The sequence below is a fragment of the Balaenoptera borealis genome (assembly GCF_965194805.1).
Source record: "Balaenoptera borealis genome assembly, chromosome: 2".
Classification (NCBI taxonomy): domain Eukaryota; kingdom Metazoa; phylum Chordata; class Mammalia; order Artiodactyla; family Balaenopteridae; genus Balaenoptera; species Balaenoptera borealis.
Window position 1 is genome coordinate 68455493 of NC_138867.1, and position 24457 is coordinate 68479949.

The following is a 24457-nucleotide window of genomic DNA, read 5'->3' on the forward strand; positions in this document are numbered from 1 at the left end:
AACAAGATGGATTTAATTGATATTTATAGGACATTCCACCCAAAAACAACAGAATGCACATTTTTCTCAAGTGCTCATGGAACATTCTCCAGGATAGATCATATCTTGGGTCACAAATCAAGCCTTGGTAAATTTAAGAAAATTGAAATAGTATCAAGTATCTTTTCCGACCACAACGCTATGAGACTAGATATCAATTACAGGAAAAGATGTGTAAAAAATACAAACACATGGAGGCTACACAATACACTACTTAATAACGAAGTGATCACTGAAGAAATCAAAGGGGAAATCAAAAAATACCTAGAAACAAATGACAATGGAGATACGACGACCCAAAACCTATGGGACGCAGCAAAAGCAGTGCTAAGAGGGAAGTTTATAGCAATACAAGCCTACCTCAAGAAACAGGAAACATCTCGAATAAACAACCTAACCTTGCACCTAAAGCAATTAGAGAAAGAAGAACAAAAAAACCCCAAAGCTAGCAGAAGGAAAGAAATTATAAAGATCAGGTCAGAAATAAATGAAAAAGAAATGAAGGAAACAATAGCAAAAATCAATGAAACTAAAAGCTGGTTCTTTGAGAAGATAAACAAAATTGATAAACCATTAGCCAGACTCATCAAGAGAAAAAGGGAGAAGACTCAAATCAATAGAATTAGAAATGAAAAAGGAGAAGTAACCACTGACACTGCAGAAATACAAAAGATAATGAGAGATTACTACAAGCAACTCTATGCCAATAAAATGGACAACCTGGAAGAAATGGACAGATTCTTAGAAATGCACAAACTGCCGAGATTGAACCAGGAAGAAATAGAAAATGTGAACAGACCAATCACAAGCACTGAAATTGAAACTGTGATTAAAAACCTTCCAACAAACAAAAGCCCAGGACCAGATGGCTTCACAGGTGAATTCTATCAAACATTTAGAGAAGAGCTAACACCTATCCTTCTCAAACTCTTCCAAAATATTGCAGAGGGAGGAACACTCCCAAACTCATTCTATGAGGCCACCATCACCCTGATACCAAAACCAGACAAAGATGCCACAAAGAAAGAAAACTACAGGCCTATATCACTGATGAACATAGATGCAAAAATCCTCAACAAAATACTAGCAAACAGAATCCAACAGCACATTAAAAGGATCATACACCATGATCAAGTGGGGTTTATCCCAGGAATGCAAGGATTCTTCAATATACGCAAATCAATCAATGTGATACACCATATTAACAAATTGAAGGAGAAAAACCATATGATCATCTCAATAGATGCAGAGAAAGCTTTCGACAAAATTCAACACCCACTTATGATAAAAGCCCTGCAGAAAGTAGGCATAGAGGGAACTTTCCTCAACATAATAAAGGCCATATATGACAAACCCACAGCCAACATTGTCCTCAATGGTGAAAAACTGAAACCATTTCCACTAAGATCAGGAACAAGACAAGGTTGCCCACTCTCACCACTATTATTCAGCATAGTTTTGGAAGTGTTAGCCACAGCAATCAGAGAAGACAAAGAAATAAAAGGAATCCATATCGGAAAAGAAGAAGTAAAGCTGTCACTATTTGCAGATGACATGATACTATACATAGAGAATCCTAAAGATGCTACCAGAAAACTCCTAGAGCTAATCAATGAATTTGGTAAAGTAGCAGGATACAAAATTAATGCACAGAAATCTCTTGCATTTCTATACACTAATGATGAAAAATCTGAAAGTGAAATTAAGAAAACACTCCCGTTTACCATTGCAACAAAAAGAATAAAATATCTAGGAATAAACCTACCTAAGGAGACAAAAGACCTGTATGCAGAAAATTATAAGACACTGATGAAAGAAATTAAAGATGATACAAATAGATGGAGAGATATACCATGTTCCTGTATTGGAAGAATCAACATTGTGAAAATGACTCTACTACCCAAAGCAATCTACAGATTCAATGCAATCCCTATCAAACTACCACTGGCATTTTTCACAGAACTAGAACAAAAAATTTCACAATTTGTATGGAAACACAAAAGACCCCGAATAGCCAAAGCAATCTTGAGAACGAAAAATGGAGCTGGGGGAATCAGGCTCCCTGACTTCAGACTATATTACAAAGCTTCAGTAATCAAGACAGTTTGGTACTGGCACAAAAACAGAAATATAGATCAATGGAACAGGATAGAAAGCCCAGAGATAAACCCACACACATATGGTCACCTTATCTTTGATAAAGGAGGCAAGCATATACAGTGGAGAAAAGACAGCCTCTTCAATAAGTGGTGCTGGGAAAATTGGACAGGTACATGTAAAAGTATGAAATTAGAACACTCCCTGACACCATGCACAAAAATAAACTCAAAATGGATTAAAGACCTAAGTGTAAGGGCAGACACTATCAAACTCTTAGAGGAAAACATAGGCAGAACACTCTATGACATACATCACAGCAAGATTCTTTTTGACCCAGCTCCCAGAGAAATGGAAATAAGAACACAAATAAACAAATGGGACCTAATGAAACTTAAAAGCTTTTGCACAGCAAAGGAAACCATAAACAAGACCAAAAGACAACCATCAGAATGGGAGAAGATATTTGCAAATGAAGCAACTGACAAAGGATTAATCTCCAAGATTTACAAGCAGCTCATGCAGCTCAATAACAAAAAAACGAACAACCCAATCCAAAAATGGGCAGAAGACCTAAATAGACATTTCTCCAAAGAAGATATACAGATGGCCTACAGACACATGAAAGAATGCTCAACATCATTAATCATTAGAGAAATGCAAATCAAAACTACAATGAGATATCATCTCACACCAGTCAGAATGGCCATCATCAAAAAATCTAGAAACAATAAATGCTGGAGAGGGTGTGGAGGAAAGGGAACACTCTTGCACTGTTGGTGGGAATGTAAATTGATACAGCCACTATGGAGAACAGTATGGAGGTTCCTTAAAAAACTACAAATAGAACTACCATACGACCCAGCAATCCCACTACTGGGCATATACCCTGAGAAAACCATAGGTCAAAAAGAGTCATGTACCACAATGTTCATTGCAGCTCTATTTACAATAGCCAGGACATGGAAGCAACCTAAATGTCCATCGACAGATGAATGGATAAAGAAGATGTGGCACATATATACAATGGAATATTACTCAGCCATAAAAAGAAATGAAATGGAGGTATTTGTAATGAGGTGGATGGAGTTAGAGTCTGTCATACAGAGTGAAGTAAGTCAGAAAGAGAAAAACAAATACAGTATGCTAACACATATATACGGAATCTAAGGAAAAAAAAAAAAAGGCCATGAAGAACCTAGTGGCAAGACGGGAATAAAGACACAGACCTACTAGAGAATGGACTTGAGGATATGGGGAGGGGGTGGGGTGAGATGTGACAGGGTAAGAGAGTGTCATGGACATATATACACTACCAAATGTAAAATAGATAGCTAGTGGGAAGCAGCCGCATAGCACAGGAAGATCAGCTCGGTGCTTTGTGACCACCTAGAGGGGTGGGATGGGGAGGGTGGGAGGGAGGGAGATGCAAGAGGGAAGAGAAATGGGAACATATTGTATATGTATAACTGATTCACTTTGTTATAAAGCAGAAGCTAACACACCATTGTAAGGCAATTATACTTCAATAAAGATGTTTAAAAAAAAAAAAAAATGGGTAGAAGACCTAAATAGACATTTTTCCAAAGAAGACATACATATGGCCAGCAGGCACATGAAAAGATGTTCAACATCACTAATTATTAGAGAGATGCAAATCAAAACTATAATGAGGTACTACCTCACACCGGTCAGAATGGCCATCATTAAAATGTCTACAAATAACAAATGCTAGAGAGGGTGTGGAGAAAAGGGAACCCTCCTATGCTGTTGGTGGGAATGTAAGTTGGTGCAGCCACTATGGAGGACACTATGGAGATTCCTCAAAAAACTAAAAATAGAGTTGCAATATCCAACAATCCCACTCCTGGGCATATATCTGGACAAAACTATAATTCAAAAAGTTACATGCACCCCTATGTTCATAGAAGCACTATTCACAATAGCCAAGACATGGAAACAACCTAAGTATCCATCGACAGATGTATGGATAAAGAAGATGTGGTATATATATATACAATGGAATACTACTCAGCCATAAAAAAGAATGAAATAATGCCATTTGCAGTAACATGGATGGGCCTAGAGATTATCATACTAAGTGAAGTAAGTCAGAAAGAGAAAGACAAATACCATATGATATCATGTATATGTGGAATCTAAAATATGACACAAATGAACCTATCTATAAGACAGAAACAGACAGACATAGAGAACAGACTTGTGGTTGCCAAGGGGGAGGGGGCTGAAGGAGGGGTGGATTGGGAGTTTGGTATTAGCAGATGCAAACCATCATATCAATATGTAGAATGGATAAACAACAAGGTCCTACTGCATAGCATAGGGAACTATATTCAATATCCCGTGATAGACCATAATGGAAAAGAATGTAAAAAAGAATGTGTATATATATATATGTAAAAAAAAATTTTTTAATAGGATACAAAGATATATTGTACAGCACAGGGAATATAGCCAATATTTTTAATTACTTTAAATGGAGTATAATCTATAAAAATATCAAATCACTATGTGGTACACTTAAAACTAAAAAATATATATATTTTTATGTTTTAATATTTTTAATCGATGCATAGGGTCATAGTTGGTCTGACACTTGATAGTCCTCACAGTAGTAATACAAGCATGAACTAAAGAAAAAGTAATTCTTTTCCACTGAGGAATATTCTCATTATGCAACTGTGTCTCAAAATATGGAAGTCAAACATAAACATTAGATATCCAGAATTTTCAGTAAGGAAATTTTTATTAATTTTTGATGAGTGATGGTGGTTTAAAAAGGCAAAAATTAGGAAACTTTAAGGTTTCTGGTATTTGAGTATTGGGAAAAGTAAGGCCATAAAGCAGGCAATAATAAAAAAAATATTTTGTATTTATGAACATTTCACTTGAATAACTATGTAACATATTCCTTGTGTTTTCCACATATATTTTTTCATTCATGCAGAAACATCTGTTAACCAGAAAGACTATATTGTTTCAAATATTAAGGTAGTTTATCAAATTTTTTGAAAATAAAGAAGTTGAGTTTTCAAGACATATATAATTAACACAAAGAACAAACATATATTCGTTCCTCATTACTGCACTTCTCTGTATTGTTTTCTCTTTTCTGCATAAACTTCGATCTTATTGAGAATGATGTTTCATAGCATCTGTGCTGGATGTTATCTGTCACTAAATATGAGTCATAGTGGCAGGGATGTTTTTCTTCCTCTAACCCACCCCCAAATTGGTGAGTTTTATGGATTTTGTGCCTGATGTTTGATTTTTCTTTTTACTACCTGATGATATGTCCTTAGACAAGCACTCTGCTTTTGCTTTTTGTTTTAAATAAAGATTAAAAGAATCCAAATTCCTTCTAAGAAATTTAAACGCTTCATTGGCCAGAATGAACCATATATTTTACATTGCTAGTTTTAATATTATAGAATGTGAACTGACATACAAAAGAATTTTCTTTGCAACTTCAAAACTGATCCTTGAAGAAAGGCAACTAGGTTTCTAATTCTGTCTCCAAATAAACCTCATGTCTTTTTTAAATTAATGAGCTCCTTCAGATACATTGGCTTCTGATGGTTCCTGTGGCTAGTCTGTCACTCTAGCTTGTCTTTTGTTTCTAGCATGCAGATAGTTACTTGATTCTACACTTGTAGTCCTTTAAGTTAAATACTAACCCTCTCCCTGCTCAACTCCATCCCATAAGCTCCATTTCCTGTTCCTCTTCCTTTCCTGCTCTGAAACCCTTCTTCACCCTAGGTTCAGGAACAAACAGCTTTGGGTAGGCAGGCCGTTTGGAGGTCATGTTAAACAGGGAAATGGAAATACAGGTCTCCTTATAGCTGATCCAGCCCTGTTTGCCTCTAGACTTGCATCCAGTCTTCTGCCTTGTTTCTGACCCAAAGCCCCCACTTCACAACTGACTCTAAGTGAGTCCCCATTATGTCCTTTGTGCACCTTACCAACTGCTTTCACACTACTTACTGGTGACAATTTGCTGCTTTCCGAATTTAAATTTGTTCAATGTGCCTGCCCTTTCCCAATCCAGCAGGCAGATCTAGGTCTGCAAACAACATTTGATGAATCAATTCTTCTCTGCTGGAATATTTCTTGAGATGCAGCCTTCTTGGTCAGAGGCCTTAGCAAAATTTACAGGGATCCCATTCTATTTTTGGCAAGATCATGCAGTATAAAAGCTATATAAGGAACTACAGGATTTCCTTGAATTTTGCAGTTGGTGTATATATTGAAATAACTGAACTTATTTTCTTTTAATCCCTGAATTCCATGATTTACCTCCGTCTATCTACTCCTGGGCAGAGCTATTTCATACAATTTAAAATTTAAAAGGGTGAGCTCATCATTGAACTTTATATTCTGCCAAAATGGAAATATTCTCAGGTGGTGTCCTAAGTTCCAAAATCCAACAACACCCACATTTATGTGAACATAGGCAATTTTGTATTCTTTACACCAACTGTATCCTAGTCAGGTCCCGTAATATTGAATTACGACAAGGAAGAAAGCAGATAAAATTGTAAGTAACAGTTGATACCAGATGGCGTTTTTTTTAAAATAACACTGTCCTTATTTTTAGACAACGCTGAAACTATAGTCTTGTTTCTTTAACTTCCAATTAAGTCACTCACCAGATCCCTAAGTAAGTACACTACTGTGACTACATTACAAATCTCTAGCAAATAGAGGCACAACTCACTTGCTATTTTTGAATTTGAGTGTTTTGTGTAAAGTCAATTAGTTCTTGGAAATTGCTTTCAGAAAAGCAGCTCCTTTTCTTTCCCTCCCTGCCTTACTGGAAAACAGCAAGAGGACTCTGAGTGGATGAGACTAAGGGTCTCCATGCAAGATTGAGAGATCTGTCCTTGATCTTGCTATTCAGAAACATGTGGCTGGTCCTCCTTGAAAGACTAATTCACCCCCTTTCATTTTCCCCTCCTAGCATCCTCCTCACCAATTGCCACTGAGGATCACATTTATTTACTTCCTAGAGCATTCTTCAGGTTCTAAATTTCTGATCCAGATCAAATTTCAAAACAACAGCATGGGTATTGACTACCGGACTGATGTCTCTTTCAGTCTGCTTCACTGATGAGCTGGACTTTTAAGGCTTTAAATATTCAAATTTAATTTCAGCTACCTGAGAGTGCTAGCATCAGCAGGAAGGACAGCATGCCCTGTGGCATCTGTAATTACTCTTGGATTTGAATATATCCTCCAATACAGATTTGGAGGCTTTATTAAGGAGGGTTATGCTGCTGTTTCTCTTTTTCACACTGATGTTGAGAAAAAAAAGAAGTAGAGAAGGACCAGGAATTCTTTTTTTTCTATTGGAGAGTCACAAACTTTTTGAAATGGACATCTATGTGCTACTTCTTTCCGAGAGTTGTTTTATCAAATGATACATAGGGTAGATGATATTTTGATTCTTCAAAACAAGCTGACTGAATCAGTTTTTCCACCTTTCCTGAGCTCCTTATTAGACTGGGAGTTCTTTGAGCCACTATGTCATATTCAGACTCCCCCCTGCCTCTGCCCCATACATCTAGCATAGAGTAGACAATAACTGCTGAACACAAATGTCACATTCTCCTAGATGCTTTCCCACATAATCTGTGTTCCTAACTACTTAAATCTATTTAAATTTAAAATTTGTTTAAAGCTAATACCTGTTTACTTTCTGATGTTCATAAGAGAATTGGCAAGCATATTAAAATCTAAACTTAACTTTTGGAAACACTGATTCATGTTGACTTCTACTGACAAATTAGAGCCCAACCAAAGTCCTAAAGAATTATAATAAATTCCACTCTCACTAGAAAAATACAAAACTACATTTAGTTTCAAAAGCTTAATTTGAGTTTTGGTATCAATTAGAATCATCTTTCCCACACTTATTATTTAAATTAGCTGGGGTTTCTGTAAACATTTAAATTTCCCAGTTCCTACCCAGAGAGTCTGAAGCAGGGCCCAGAAATCTGTATTTCTTTCTTTTTCTTTTTCTTTAAATATTTATTTATTTATCTGGTTGCATTGGGTCTTAGTTGTGGCATGCAGGATCTTTCACTGCAGCATGTGGGCTTAGTTGCCCCGCAGCATGTGGGAATCTTAGTTCCCCAACCAGGGATCAAACCTGTGTTCCCTGCATTGGAAGGTGGATTCTCAACCACTGGACCACCAGGAAAGTCCCTGTATTTCTTAACTAGCTCCCCCATGAGTCTGTTACGATCAGACAATTTTGGTAACCACTGAATTAGAGAGTTCCAAGATGTTGCAGAATAGTTCTTGATGAATATGTGGAATTCATCTTTTTAAGAACCAATAAAAAACAGGGTTTGGGATTTTCTCTTACAGAAAACCCAGAGTAAAGTTGTAATTTTTTGACTTATGCTTTTAAAAAACCTGGGTAATTTCAGGGGGAGAGACAAAATAGACTATTACCAGCATTTTTTCTCTTCTCCCAAAGAAGAAAGCTCCAATGGTGTAAACTCAGGTTTACTTAAACACCATGACATTATGACTAATATATTGGCTGGGAAAACCCAATTTCATTTCTAATTTTTCCATATAAGTACTTTTCCTGAAATTTATTATTGTTTTACTTTGGCTTCTAACCTTAAAATGTAACTGCAGAAAGTGTCTATCAAATTTTGCAATTTTCCTGCTAACTGCAGTGAAACAGCCCCAAGAGTATAAAAACAAATATCACTTTCATGAGAACAAAGGAACATTTGGCTTTTAAATAAAAGTGTATCTGAAACCATGTTGTAGAGAAGTACAAAAGTTAGTTAAATGTTAGAAAATATTGTAGACTAGAAAGAGAAAAATAAGAATGCAGGGATTGTATTGAGACACTATCATCACATGCTCAATAACAAAAGATTTAATGGGGAATTTTGTCCAAAAATAGAATACTAAAGTAAATTACAATTCTTATGAAAGCTTGGAGAGAGTAATATCTCAATGAAGAGAACAAGGCACCTTTTTTTCTGCAAGTGACTTCTGGTGTGTATGTACACATACACATACACACACACACATATATACATGTGCATTCATACATATGTATAGATACTCCTATGTATGTATATAATTTTTCCCTGTCATTGCTTTCTTGACATTAATCTTGTTTCTGGATCTATTGATACATTAGACTTCCACATACATACCCCCATTATCAATTAAAACAAAGAAGTCGATAAAAACAGAAAGGCATAAAAAAGGAGTTAGAAAACTCTGTGAGAGGGCAGACAGCAGAAGCAAGAAGAACTACAATTTTGCAGCCTGTGGAACGAAAACCACATTCACAGAAAGAGAGACAAAATGAAAAGGCAGAGGACTATGTACCAGATGAAGGAACAAGATAAAACCCCAGAAAAACAACTAAATGAAGTGGAGATAGGCAACCTTCCAGAAAAAGAATTCAGAATAATGAAAATGAAGATGATCCAGGACCTCAGAAAAAGAATGGAGACAAAGATCAAGAAGATGCAAGAAATGTTTAACAAAGATCTAGAAGAATTAAAGAACAAACACCTGGAAGAATTAAAGAACAAACAAACAGAGATGAACAATACAATAACTGAAATAAAAAATACACTAGAAGGAATCAATAGCAGAATAACTGAGGCAGAAGAACAGATAAGAAAACTAGAAGACAGAATGGTGGAATTCACTGCCATGGAACAGAATAAAGAAAAAAGAATGAAAAGAAATGAATACAGCCTAAGAGACCTCTGGGACAACATTAAATGCAACAATATTCACATTATAGGGGTCCCAGAAGGAGAAGAGAGAGAGAAAGGACCCAAGAAAATATTTGAAGAGATTATAGTCGAAAATTTCTCTAAGATGGAAAGGAAAATAGCCACCCAAGTCCAGAAAGCTCAGAGAGTCCCAGGCAGGATAAACCCAAAGAGAAACACACCGAGACACATAGTAATCAAATTGGCAAAAATTGAAGACAAAGAAAAATTATTAAAAGCAACAAGGGAAAAACGACAAATAACATACAAGGGATCTCCCATAAGGTTAACAGCTGATTTCTCAGCAGAAACTCTACAAGCCAGAAGGGAGTGGCATGATACACTTAAAGTGATGAAAGGGAAGAACATACAACCAAGATTACTCTACCCGGCAAGGATCTCATTCAGATTCGACAGAGAAATCAAAAGCTTTACAGACAAGCAAAAGCTAAGAGAATTCAGCACCAGCTCTACAACAAATGCTAAATGAGCTTCTCTAAGCAGGAAACACAAGAGAAGAAAAGGACCTACAAAAACAAACCCAAAACAATTAAGAAAATGGTCATAGGAACATACATATCTATAATTACCTTAAATTTGAATGGATTAAATGCTCCAACCAAAAGAAACAGGCTTGCTGAATGGATACAAAAACAAGACCCCTATATATGCTGTCTACAAGAGACCCACTTCAGATCCAGGGAAACATACAGACTGAAAGTGAGGGGATGGAAAAAGATATTCCATGCAAATGGAAATCAAAAGAAAGCTGGAGTAACAATACTCATATCAGACAAAATAGACTTTAAAATAAAGACTGTTACAAGAGACAAGGAAGGACAGAAAATAGTGATCAAGGGATCAATCCAAGAAGAAGATATAACAATTATGAATATATATGCATTTAACATAGGAGCACCTCAATACGTAAGGCAAATGCTAACAGCTATAAAAGAGGAAATTGACAGTAACACAATAATAGTGAGGGACTTTAATCTCTTACTTACACCAATGGACAGATCACCCAGACAGAAAATTAATAAGGAAACACAAGCTTTAAATGACACAATAGACCAAGTAGATTTAATTGATATTTATAGGACATTCCATCCGAAAACAACAGATTACACTTTCTTCTCAAGTGTACACGGAACATTCTCCAGGATAGATCACATCTTTGGTCACAAAACAAGCCTCAGAAAATTTAAGAAAATTGAAATCATATCAAGCATCTTTTCCGACCACAAAGCTATGAGATTAGAAATCAATTACAAGGAAAAAAACTGTAAAAAACACAAACACATGGAGGCTAAACAATGTTACTAAATAACCAAGAGATCACTGAAGAAATCAAAGAGGAAATCAAAAAATACCTAGAGAAAAATGACAATGAAAACACGACAATCCAAAACCTATGGGATGCAGCAACAGCAGTTCTAAGAGCAAGGTTTATAGCAGTACAATCCTACCTCAAGTAACAAGAAAAATCTCAAATAAACAATCTAACCTTACACCTAAAGCAATTAGAGAATGAAGAACAAAAAAACCCCAAAGTTAGCAGAAGGAAAGAAATCATAAAATTCAGATCAGAAATAAATGAAAAAGAAATGAAGGAAACAATAGCAAAGATCAATAAAACTAAAAGCTGGTTTTTTGAGAGGATAAACAAAATTGATAAACCATTAGACTCATCAAGAAATCAACAGAAATCAGAATTAGAGATGAAAAAGGAGAAGTTACAATGGACACTGCAGAAATACAAAGGATCATAAGAGACTACTACAAGCAACCCTACGCCAATAAAATGGACAACCTGGAAGAAATGGACAAATTCTTAGAAAGATATAACGTTACAAGACTGAACCAGGAAGAAATAGAAAATATGAACAGACCAATCACAAGTAATGAAATTGAAACTGTGATTTAAAAATCTTCCAACAAACAAAAGTCCAGGACCAGAAGTCTACACAGGTGAATTCTATCAAACATTTAGAGAAGAGCTAACACCTATCCTTCTCAAACTCTTCCAAAAATTGCAGAGGAAGGAACAATCCCAAACTCATTCTGTGAGGCCACCATCACCCTGATACCAAAACCAGACAGAGGTACTACAAAAAAAATTACAGGCCAATATCACTGATGAATATAGGTGCAAAAATCCTCAACAAAATACTAGCAAACAGAATCCAACAACACATTAAAAGGATCATACACCATGATCAAGTGGGATTTATCCCAGGGATGCAAGGATTCTTCAATACACGCAAATCAATCAATGTGATACACCATATTAACAAATTGAAGAAGAAAAACCATATGATCATCTCAATAGATGCAGAAAAAGCTTTTGACAAAATTCAACACCCATTTATGATAAAAACTCTCCAGAAAGTGGGCATAGAGGGAACCTACCTCAACATAATAAAGGCCATATATGAAAAACCCACAGCAAACATCATTCTCAATGGTGAAAAACTGAAAGCATTTCCTTGAAGATCAGGAACAAGACAAGGATGTCCACTCTCGCCACTATTATTCAACATAGTTTTGGAAGTCCTAGCCACGGCAATCAGAGAAGAAAAAGAAATAAAAGGAATACAAATTGGAAAAGAAGAAGTAAAACTGTCACTGTTTGCAGATGACATGATACTATACATAGAGAATCCTAAAGATGCCACCAGAAAACTACTAGAGCTAATCAATGAATTTGGTAAAGGTGCAGGATACAAAATTAATGCACAGAAATCTCTTGCACTCCTATACACTAACAATGAAAGATTAGAAAGAGAAATTAAGGAAACACTCCCATTCACCATTGCAACAAAAGAATAAAATACCTAGGAATAAACCTACCTAAGGAGGTAAAAGACCTGTACTCAGAAAACTATAAGACACTGATGAAAGAAATCAAAGATGACACAGATGGAGGGATATATAATGTTCTTGGATTGGAAGAATCAATATTGTGAAAATTACTATACTACCCAAAGCAATCTACAGATTCAATGCAATCCCTATCAAATTACCAATGGCAGTTTTTATAGAACTAGAAGAAAAAATCTTAAAGTTTGTATGGAGACACAAAAGACCCCAAATAGCCAAAGCAATCTTGAGGGAAAAAAACGGAGCTGGAGGAATCAGACTCCCCGACTTCAGACTATACTACAAAGCTACAGTCATCAAGACAATATGGTACTGGCACAGAAGCAGAAATATAGATCAATGGAACAGGAGAGAAAGCCCAGAGGTAAACCCACGCACCTATGGTCAACTAATCCATGACAAAGGAAGCAAGGACATACAATGGAGAAAAGACAGCCTCTTCAATAAGTAGTGCTGGGAAAACTGGACAGCTACATGTAAAAGAATGAAATTAGAACACTCCCTAACACCATACACAAAAATAAACTCAAAATGGATTACAGACCTAAATGTAAGACCAGACACTATCAAACTCTTAGAGGAAAACATAGGAAGAACACTCTATGACATAAATCACAGCAAGATATTTTTTGACCCACCTCCTAGAGTAATGGAAATAAAAACAAAAATAAACAAATGGGACCTAATGAAACTTAAAAGCTTTTGCACAGGAAAGGAAACTATAAACAAGACAAAATTACAACCCTCAGAATGGGAGAAAATATTTGCAAACAAATCAGTGGACAAAGGATTAATCTCCAAAATATATAGACAGCTCATGCATCTCAATATTAAAAAAACAAACAACCCAATTCAATAATGGGCTGAAGACCTGTATAGACATCTCTCCAAAGAAGAAATAAAGATGGCCAAGAGGCAAATGAAAAGCTGCTCAACATCACTAATTATTAGAGAAATGCAAATCAAAACTACAATGAAGTATCACCTCACAGCAGTTAGAATGGGCATCACCAAAAAATCTACAAACAATAAATGCTGGAGAGGGTGTGGAGAAAAGGGAACCCTCTTGCACTATTGGTGGGAATGTAAATTGATACAGCCACTATGGAGTACAGTATGGATGTTCCTTAAAAAACTAAAAATAGAATTACCATATGACCCAGCAATCCCACTACTGGGCATATACCCAGAGAAAACCATAATTCCAAAAGACACATGCACCCCTATGTTCACTGCAGCACTATTTACAATAGCCAGGTCATGGAAGCAACCTAAATGCCCATCGACAGATAAATGGTTAAAGAAGATATGGTACATATATACAATGGAATATTACTCAGCCATTAAAAGGAACAAAATTGGGACATTTGTAGAGACATGGATGGACCTAGAGACTGTCATACAGAGTGAAGTAAGTCAGAAAGAGAAAAACAAATACAGTATGCTAACACATATATATGGAATCTAAGGGAAAAAAAAAAGTCATGAAGAACCTAGTGGCAAGATGGGAATAAAGACACAGACCTACGAAAGAATGGACTTGAGGATATGGGGAGGGGGAGGGGTGAGATGTGACAGGGTGAGAGAGTGTCATGGACATATATACACTACCAAATGTAAAATAGATAGCTAGTGGGAAGCAGCCGCATAGCACAGCGAGATCAGCTCAGTGCTTTTTGACCGCCTGGGGGGGGTGGGATGGGGAGGGTGGGAGGGAGGGAGATGCAGGAGGGAGGAGATATGGGAACGTGTGTATATGTGTAGCTGATTCACTTTGTTATAAATCAGAAACTAACACACCATTGTGAAGCAATTATACTTCAATAAAGATGTTTAAAAAAAATTAAAAAATAAAAAAATTTAAAAAAAAGAAAGAGAAAAACAAGTGTCGTATATTAACGCATATATGTGGAGTCTAGAAAAATAGTACAGATGAACCAGTTTGCAAGGCAGAAATAGAGACGCAGATGTAGAAAACAAATGTATGGACATCAAGGGGGAAAGTGGTGGGGGGTGGTGGTTGTGGTGGGATGCATTGGACATATATACACTAATTATGTATAAATAGGTAACTAATAAGAACCTGCTGTATAAAAAATAAATAAAATAAAATTCAAAGAAAAGAAAATCATGAGGAAACAGATGAAACCATGCTGTGAGATCCTGTGCAAGACATCTGGCCTAGACTCTTAAAAATGTCCATGTTTTGGAAGAAAAAAATGACAAGAGAATTACTCTAAAGGAGACTAAAGAGATATGATAAATACATCATTTGAATCTTAATTGGATCCTCGATCAAAAACAGAAAGCTCCAAAGGGCATTTGGAGGACATTGGGTGTTTAAAAAAGAAAGAAAGAAAGAAAAGAAAACTTTGTAAATATTTCCTTTTGAAATGTGCATATATAAAATATCTCACAGGTATATATTTTCCCCTGAAACACTCAATTCATTTATTATATTTATCTCCATGAAAGCTTGTAGTTGAATTACACTTTTAAATATCGAAGACTTTTTTTCCCTTGTGGAAAGCAATCATGGAAAACAAGACATAAATAATACTAAGAATGAATGGAAGGTGGCTTATTCAGCTTCAGAAAAATTAATTAATGAGTTGTGTAGGACCTCTCGAAAGAAGAAGAGCACTTCTATAAAGAATATATGAAATGATATCTAAATTCCTAGTAATAATAGTAATAAAAACAAAGCACAATAATTACTTGGATATATATATAAACATATATTTTTATTGGGATATATATGTGTATATACGTGTGTGTGTGTGTAAAATGCCTGTATTTCCAAGTGCTGAAAGAACTCATGCAATCCATTTTCTCATTTAGTTTATAAAATTCCCTTCTCTGTAGGAATGGAGATGTTTATGTCCTGCATTTCCTTCTTATACATAAAGTATTTCTTTATTATAATAGCAACTACAGCATTCTATGTATTGTTTATTGGTGTTAGTTGTTTCCTTTGGTAATAAATAGTAAACTTATTAAGCCTTTTCTTCAAAGTACCAAACTAATTATAATATTAAAAACAGACTGGATAAATTTAATTTTAAAACTACCAGTTATATTGACTGAGTTTAGCCAACTGTCATATTTATAATTCTAAAATGGTTTATTTTTTCAGAAATTTTACATTGGATAGGTGACGTGACATTGTCTCGCATGAGGATTCTGGCTTACATCCTTTTCACTGAACGTGTCAGTTTACTCTCATGACTTTCCAACTTGCCTAGTGGGAGTCTTTTTCTTTCTTTACAATAAGACTTATTTGGGGAATGGCAAAATCATGTGTTATAGTAAGTGTGGCTCCTAAGTACGTGGATTTATAACTATAATCTATTTTGCTTGTGCTTATGGAGGTATGTTTCCGGGGCTCTACATTAATTTGAAGGTAGACTCGATAAGTTTAAAATGTATATTACAAAACCTAAAGCAGTGACTAAAATAACAAAAAAAGTTATAGCAAATAAGTCAACAAATGAAGCACAATGGAATCACTAAAAAATTCTATTCAAAAGAAGGCTGAAAATAGGAAAAAATGAAAGAAAAGATAAGACATATAGGAAATAAATAGCAACATGTTAGATTTATACCCAATTACATCAATACTCATATAAATATAAATGGTCTAAATGTTCCAGTTAAAAAGCAGAGATAGTTGAATTGGAAAAAAGGAAACAACTATATGCTGCACAGAAAAAATGCATTTTAAATATAAAGTAGAAATAGTTAGAAGTAAAAGGATGGAGAAAACATATACCAATGTAGTACGAATCAAAATGAAGCTAGAGTACCTCTATGAATAGCAGCAAAGTAGGTTTCAGAGCAAAAATACCACCAGGAATAAAGAAGGTCATTTTCTAATGATAAAAGAGTTATTTGATTAAGAGGACATTACAACCCTAATCATTCATATATCTTTCAACAGACTTTCAAAATACATGAAGCAAATACCAATAACTGCCAGGAGAAATAGAGAAATCAATGGTTAGAGTTGGATTTTCCACATTGCTCTCTCTGGAATTTTTAGTACAAGTAGCTAGAAAATCAGGGAGGATATAGAAACCCTGAACAACACTATCTAATCACTTGGCCAACTTGACACAAAAGTTTTATGTACATTTCAGACTGAGATAATGAAATAAAATGCATAAATAACAATGTCCAGTCTATCAATTAGGGAAATTTTAAAAATGATTCACAAATAATCATTAAATCATATGCTTAATATAAATGGAGACAAGAAGTATTTCACCAGCACAATGGTTTACACCTCTTCCCTAAATCAACTTATATAAGGATTTAAATATTACAAATGTGCTTTTCAGTGAATATTGCACATGGATTATAGATGAGAATACTTATCTTAAAATTAATTTCAAGAACTGTATAATTTATGAAGTTTAGAAAATTTCATCTTATGGAATATATTTGCATTCTTTACACATCAAAATGCCTACTGTAAAAGGTGAAAACAAGAACTGAAATAGTTATTTGATATAAATCATAGCAGACACTTGTCTACACCTCAAAAAATTTGAAGACATTCTTACAAAATACCCAATATTCATTCAATCTAAGAGGCCACTGATTATAAAACATGCCATTATTTTACATTCTTCTAGAATATAGTAAGGGCTATTAGATTGTGACATTGAGATACACCAATTTCTGAGATGTTAAAACGCAAAATGTGTGTGTGTTCTGAGGTGTTAAGTGAATATGTCTGTCCTGAGATGCTAAATGGGCATATTCTGAGACATTAAAAGGTAAAGAGTTGTGGTTTTGTAATCTTAACCTAAAACACATCTCCCCTAAAATAAATTTTGTGTGAACTGAATTCATACTTTATAGTCTCATTGAAATAGTCACTCCAGTCTTAGTATTTCTGGGAAAATTAAATTCTCTACCTTGCATACTTGAAGAAAGAAAGATATTCCCAACCTTTCTATTGGTTAATAATACAACAACAGTAAGGAACTAAAGGGGTTACATAAAATGGAAAAATCATTATTAACTCAGAAATGCTTAACATGTATGAAAGTGTATTATATTTTCCCCAAAATCACTGAAATAAGAGATTACGTTTCTACTGATGTCTTCAGAAAGGTACAGTTCTTTGCACGGACTCTAAGCAACAAATTCATTCAATTTCATTAATCTAAGGCCATATTTTAACATCTGATCCAATTAGTTATTGATATTACCCTTGAGCACTTTCATTCTCCAGAATCCCACAGACATTCAGACCAGTAGCTACCAGTAGATACAAAGATGTTCAACATAGTAAGAACTTTTAGCAAAACAATTAGAGATCGTATGGTGTAGAAGTTTAAGTGCATCAATATATACTGATCATTATAAATATTAGAACACAGATTTTACAGGTCAAAATATTAATCTATGAATTAAAACACAATCAAGGAGACTGAGCAGAGAAACATCCCTATTTTAATTTCAATGAACTAGTATAATCATCACATCTGTTCACTTCTATAATTATAATTCCACAATTCCTAATTATCAAAATAATCAAGGAAATAAAAAATGTTAAACAATTTGATCCTCTACTTCTGTATGTCATCAAACCACCAGAATGACTTACCTTATCTTTTCTTTGCTTTTCATCCTGGTATACTGTCCAGTGTTCTCCATCATTGCTGTAAGCTAGTTTGTAGGAGCCTACAAACTGCACATGACCAAAATCTTTAGCTCCTTGTGTAATAATGCCAGTCACTTTGGTAGGGACCAGAAGATCCACCTACAAAAAGGAAAAGACATAATTCAAATGCCACGATAGAGTCCATTATAAATTTGCAATTCTTTTGAACTCAGGAGATTAAGAAATATATATCCTAAAGCCAAAATTCCATTTGATTATTTGTATTTTGAAATAGAAGACTGAGTTTATTATTGGCTTGTGATTTTGATTATGCCACTGGGTAAACCTGGCTGAAAATTTGAACAACCATTTTGAGCATTTTTAAATAAAGTGGTGGTCTTTTCAGTCTACCAGTCAATTTTATATTAAACTGACTCATCTAGCATGTGGTTTTTGTGTAACTGAGATAGTACAAAACTAGCAAGGCTGATCTTCTTGAGACTGATCATCATCTCCCAGAGTCTGTGCTTATAAATCAATTTTCTGACTTTATTGGTCAATTTTATAGTAATAAAAATTATAGCTGTGTACATATCAGGAACAAAAAAATTTGATGTTTCCTAATTAAGTGTTAAAAAGTCAACCCTGTTTCCATGAATTTTAATCAGTTCAGTAATATATAATTGAGTAATAGTAATCATTGTCCAATGAAAATCATCTTTCAGAAAACTACAACCCTAAAACTGTTGAGGAGGAAGTCAAGTATTCTTCAAAAATGAGAGAGAATTAAAATATGCATCCGTGACTTGTGGGATCTGTGCTCACAATGTGCTCATTGTTGCAAAATATATATTAAAGGGCATAAGACCCACGGTGATTTAGTAAGCATTAAATTCATCAACTGCAACACTGAAATGCAAAAGATAGGAATGATTTTCATCAAAGAAGAATACATAACATTGAATAGTATTTCCCCTCTTTGTTCTCTAATTCATGCATCTTTTCTTATATCTTATGATGCTAATTAAAAGAAAAATTATAGGAAACTTTGTTTTCCATGTGGACAATTCTTATTAAGACCTTTACCATTTGTTGTATTAATGTTCCTTGATCTATAGCCTCCTCTCTCCTCCCACAATAGCCACCTACTTCTTCCTACTTCCTATGACTAAGTGCACTGCTACATCCTTGATCTTATCATCTTCAACTGTCATGATCTCATGTGTGACCTTAGTGGCTTTCAACCACTATGACCTTTTGTTTCTATTTCAGGCTCTCCATCCTGAGAGATGTTTGTAGCTACAAATAGACAGTCATGGGTCAGACGCAGGTCATCAATGAGAAGAGGGGACTAGGGAGACTGCATTGAATAGACCATATTAAGTGACATAGATCCTCATCAATAAAGATATGAAAACGTTACCAATGTTTCATGGCATAGGATTATATTTCTTAAAAAATTCACATGGGCTTTTTGCCCTCTTTTTGTAACATTCATCAAAGGCATTAGGCTCAAGCTGGACAATGGATTAAGACAGAAAACCACTCTTAATACTTTATTAAAACATTCTAGAAAGTTTATAAAAAATTATAAAATATAATGTTGTTACTACTTTCCAAACATGTATTATGTCACTTAAAATATCTTGCGTGTCCAGTGGCAATGCAGGATGGCAAAATTATGATATCCTGGGAAGGAAACTGTTGCTGCCTCACATAATGCTAAATGCTTTGTGGTAAGTCTTCAGTGACTCCTCTTAATACTGTTTTCTGGTAGGATATCATCTCCACTGTAGAGGGAACAGTTGCTAGGGAGGTAACATAACATGACATGTGACCGAAAGATCAACAGTCAGTAAAGGGAGGATCCCAGATTCAAATCCATGTCTTTCTGATTCAAAGTTCCGCATATGGATTCTAACTCAATGATTTCTTCCCATTCTCTGTGACTATTTCAGAAATTTCTGAAGAATCGCAAAGCTTTCTCACCACACTCATCAAACGTACAGCCACTCTAAGCCCCAAACAAAAGCAATCCAGGCTTTACAATATTATGAGAGCACTGTCTTTAAACATGAATTTCCTCTCTGTTCTTTAGCTGTCTGGGCTTAAAAATGTGGACTGCTGTTGCTGTACTAAATCCAAATCTAATTGCGCAGAAACGTCTAGGCCTAGCCACTGGTCTTCAAAGTGCTCTTAATGTTGCTGACACTCAATAAATGGAAAAAAAGTCTTACAGTACTCTGAGTCACTGTGTTGTCATCAAGGCTGTAAACATACAGGAACTCAAACTGACACCAAGAATACCTCCAGTGGATTCTTCAGTGCCTAAATGTCCATAAATCCTAAGCTAAGATGATGCAGTGAGGAGTCTTGGAGCATCTCTCTTTCAGTGGTATTTCTTAAAGTCAGGGTTTCCTGCTGGGTGGAGATGTTTTCTCCTTAAGTTGTGTGTCTTGGCTCTTTCTAACAGATCTGTTTTTCTCCCACTTTAACGGCTCCCCTTCTCCAGCTTTTTTTTTTTTTTTTTTTTTTTTTTGATCCAGAAATGTTTTTCTTTTTTGTTCCAGTTAAGTCAACTCCTCGATTTAAATAGTCAGCAATCTGTTTCAAGCTGGATTTGGTCCTAAAATTTGCTACATTATAAACTTAGAATACCAGGCCTAAGCAAACCTTCTTTCAGTATAAAAATAATCAGCATCCCACACTTAACATGAGGTTGCTACAAGAGGGGTGTACAGATCTCACTCTGCGACACACTGAAAGGACACATCACTCTCATGTTCATCATGCAAGATGATCCCAGAAAAGCCCACTCTTCTGGACCTATGCCTACCCCTGGCCCAGGACCACTCTGTCCTCTTGCAGATTTTCAGAGTTAAAGTTGTACTGCAAATATGAGTCTGCTATTTTAGACCCTCACCTCCCAAGGTTTGGCTCAGATAGAGCAGGTTATTTAGGGCACTAAGCTGGGACATGGGTAGACATTTGGCTTAATGCACTGCACTTCATGTCCGGATCTGTATTAAAAGTACCTAACATGTAACTGTCCTCAATAAAGGTTTTGCTGGATTAAGCTGGAGCTACTTCCTAAGTATGTTCTGCAGACAAAACCAACCCGTGGCTAAGGATACTGCAGTGTATCACAGCGGAAAATGCTAGCTGCTTTCCTCTTGTTTCTCTACGTGGCATTACTGGTTAAGGAAACATCATCATAGTTGTACCAACAATATTTATTGGGAAGGTAACTAGTTTAAAATCCTCTCCAATCTTCAGGAATGTGATTGTGAAAGCCAGCCTATTCTAGTAGAGCTGAATGGTCTGGGTTCACAAACTGGCTCTACCCTTACTAGCTATATGCCTTTGGGCAAGCTACTTTACCTCTCTACAGCTCAATATCCTCATTTGAAAAAATGAGAATAGACCCTTTATTAGGGTTTTAAGGATTTTATGAGGATTAAATGAGTTAACATATGTGTGTAAAACAATATATAGGAGTATTAAAACTTTGTTAACAATAAAACAATAAATAAATCTGGGGGAAGAATCTAATATTGGTCTCAGAGTACCTTTTAGAAACATAAATATGGAAGCAGGGAAATCAGGTGGCCAGATTGTCCTAGCAGCAACTTCTTGATCATAGCATATTTTGGCCACCTTCTCAGGATGTACACAAAGACAGTCATTTCATCTTTACTGGAAGTAGAGAAAATATTGAGTAACTAAAATTCACATTTATGGGTGAAATGGTTAATTAAGAATATAATTAATTTTATGGAATATTGTGCATCTCTATTTAAATATTAAGATTATATTACAATAGGGAAATGGTCTCACTCTTTGCAGATGACATGATAGTATACATAGAAAATCCTAAAGATGCTATCAGAAAACTACTAGAGCCCATCAATGAACTCAGTAAAGTTGCAGGATACAAAAGTAATACACAGAAATCTGTTGCATTTCTATATACTAACAACCAAAGATCAGAAAGCGAAATTAAGGAAACAATACCATTTACCATCGCATCAAAAAGAATAAAATACTTAGGAATAAACCTACTTAAGGAGGCGAAAGACCCGTACTCTGAAAACTAAGATGCTGATGAAATAAATCGAAGATGACACAAACAGATGGAAAGATATACCATGTTCTTGGATTGGAAGAATCAATATTGTGAAAATGACTCTACTCCCCAATACAATCTACATATGCAATGCAATCCCTATCAAATTACCAATGGCATCTTTCACAGACCTAGAAAAAAAATTTTAAATTTGTGTGGAAACAGAAAAGACCTCATATAGCCAAAGCAATCCTAAGAAAGAAAAATGGAGCTGGAGTAATCAGGCTCCCTGACTTCAGACTATACTACAAAGCTACAGTCATCAAAACAGTGTGGTACTGGCAGAAAAAGAGAAATATAGATCAATGGAACAGGATAGAAGGCCCAGAAATAAACCCAGGCACCTATGGTCAATTAATCTACAACAAAGGAGGCAAGAATATACAATGGAGCAGAGACAGTCTCTTCAATAAGTGGTGCTGGGAAAACTGGACAGCTACATGTAAAAGAATGAAATTAGAATATTCTCTAACACCTTACATAAAAATAAACTCAAAATGGATTAAAGACCTAAATGTAAGAGTGGATACTATAAAATTCTTAAAGGAACACACAGGCAGAACACTCTTTGACATAAATTGCAGCAATATCTTCTTTGATCTGTCTCCTAGAGTATGAAAATAAAAACAAAAATAAACAAATGGGACCTAATTAAACTTAAAAGCTTTTGCACATCAAAGGAAACCATAAACAAAATGAAAGGACAACCCACAGAATGGGACAAAATATTTGCAAATGATGCGACCAAAAAGTGCTTAATCTCCAAAATATATAAACAGCTCATGCAACTCAATATCAAAACAACAAACACCAAATCAGAAAAATGGGCAGAAGAGCTAAATAGACATTTCTCCAAAGAAGACATACAGATGGCCAAAAAGCACATGAAAAGATGCTCAACATCGCTAATTGTTAGAGAGATGCAAATCAAAAATACAATGAGGTATCACCTCACGTTGGTCAGAATGGCCATCATCAAAAAGTCTTCAAATAATAAATGCTGGAGAGGCTGTGGAGAAAAAGGAAACATCCTACACTGTTAGTGGGAATGTAAACTGGTACAGCCACTATGGAGAACAGTATTGAGTGTTCTTAAAAAAACTGAAAATAGAGTTACCATATGATCCATCAATCCCATTCCTGGGTATACCTGGAGAAAACTCCAATTTGAAAAGATACATGCACCCCAATGTTCAGGGCAGCACTATTTACAATAGCCAAGACATGGAAGCAACATAAATGTCCATTGATAGAGGAATGAATAAAGATGTGGTACATATATACAATGGAATATTACTCAGCCATAAAAAAGAATGAAATAATGCCATTTGCAGCAACATGGATGGACCTGGAGATTATCATACTGAATGAAGTAAGTCAGACAAAGACAAATATCTTATGATATCACTTACATGTGAAATCCAAAAGAAATGATACAAAGGAACTTATTTACAAAACAGAAACAGACAGACTTTGAAAACAAACTTATGGTTATCAAAGTGGAAAGGTGGGGGGAGGGATAAATTAGGAGTTTGGGATTAACATATACACACTACTATATATAAAATAGATAATCAGCAAGGACCTACTGTATAGCACAGGGAACTCAATATTCTCTAAAAACCTATATAGGCAATGAATCTGAGAAAGAATGGATATGTATATATTTATAACTGAATCACTTTGTGGTACACCTGAAACTAACACAACATTGTAAATCAACTATACTACAATATAAAATAAAAATTAAATTAAAAAATATTAAGAGAAAATTAGACTCCAAATTATAGTGGGTGATTTGTTTTCCTTTAATTATAAGAGTGAAAAAAGAAGATCTATATAGAAAGAGGCTTAAATGATATATAAGTAAAGAAAAAAGTATTGCATGAGTGTTATGTAGGAATATACCTTTTT

At 35.1% G+C, this 24457-nt stretch overlaps 1 protein-coding gene across 2 annotated transcripts in view; it reads right to left on the minus strand.

Moving 5' to 3' along the window:
• The window catches only part of EDIL3 (EGF like repeats and discoidin domains 3), a 431990-nt gene that overhangs the window by 24457 nt on the left and 383076 nt on the right, over nt 1-24457 (minus strand). For both annotated transcript variants that reach the window (XM_082377943.1, XM_082377944.1), the window contains one exon: nt 18421-18576. In XM_082377943.1, coding sequence (XP_082234069.1) covers nt 18421-18576 — 156 coding nt within the window. The remainder of the gene's footprint in view (nt 1-18420; nt 18577-24457) is intronic.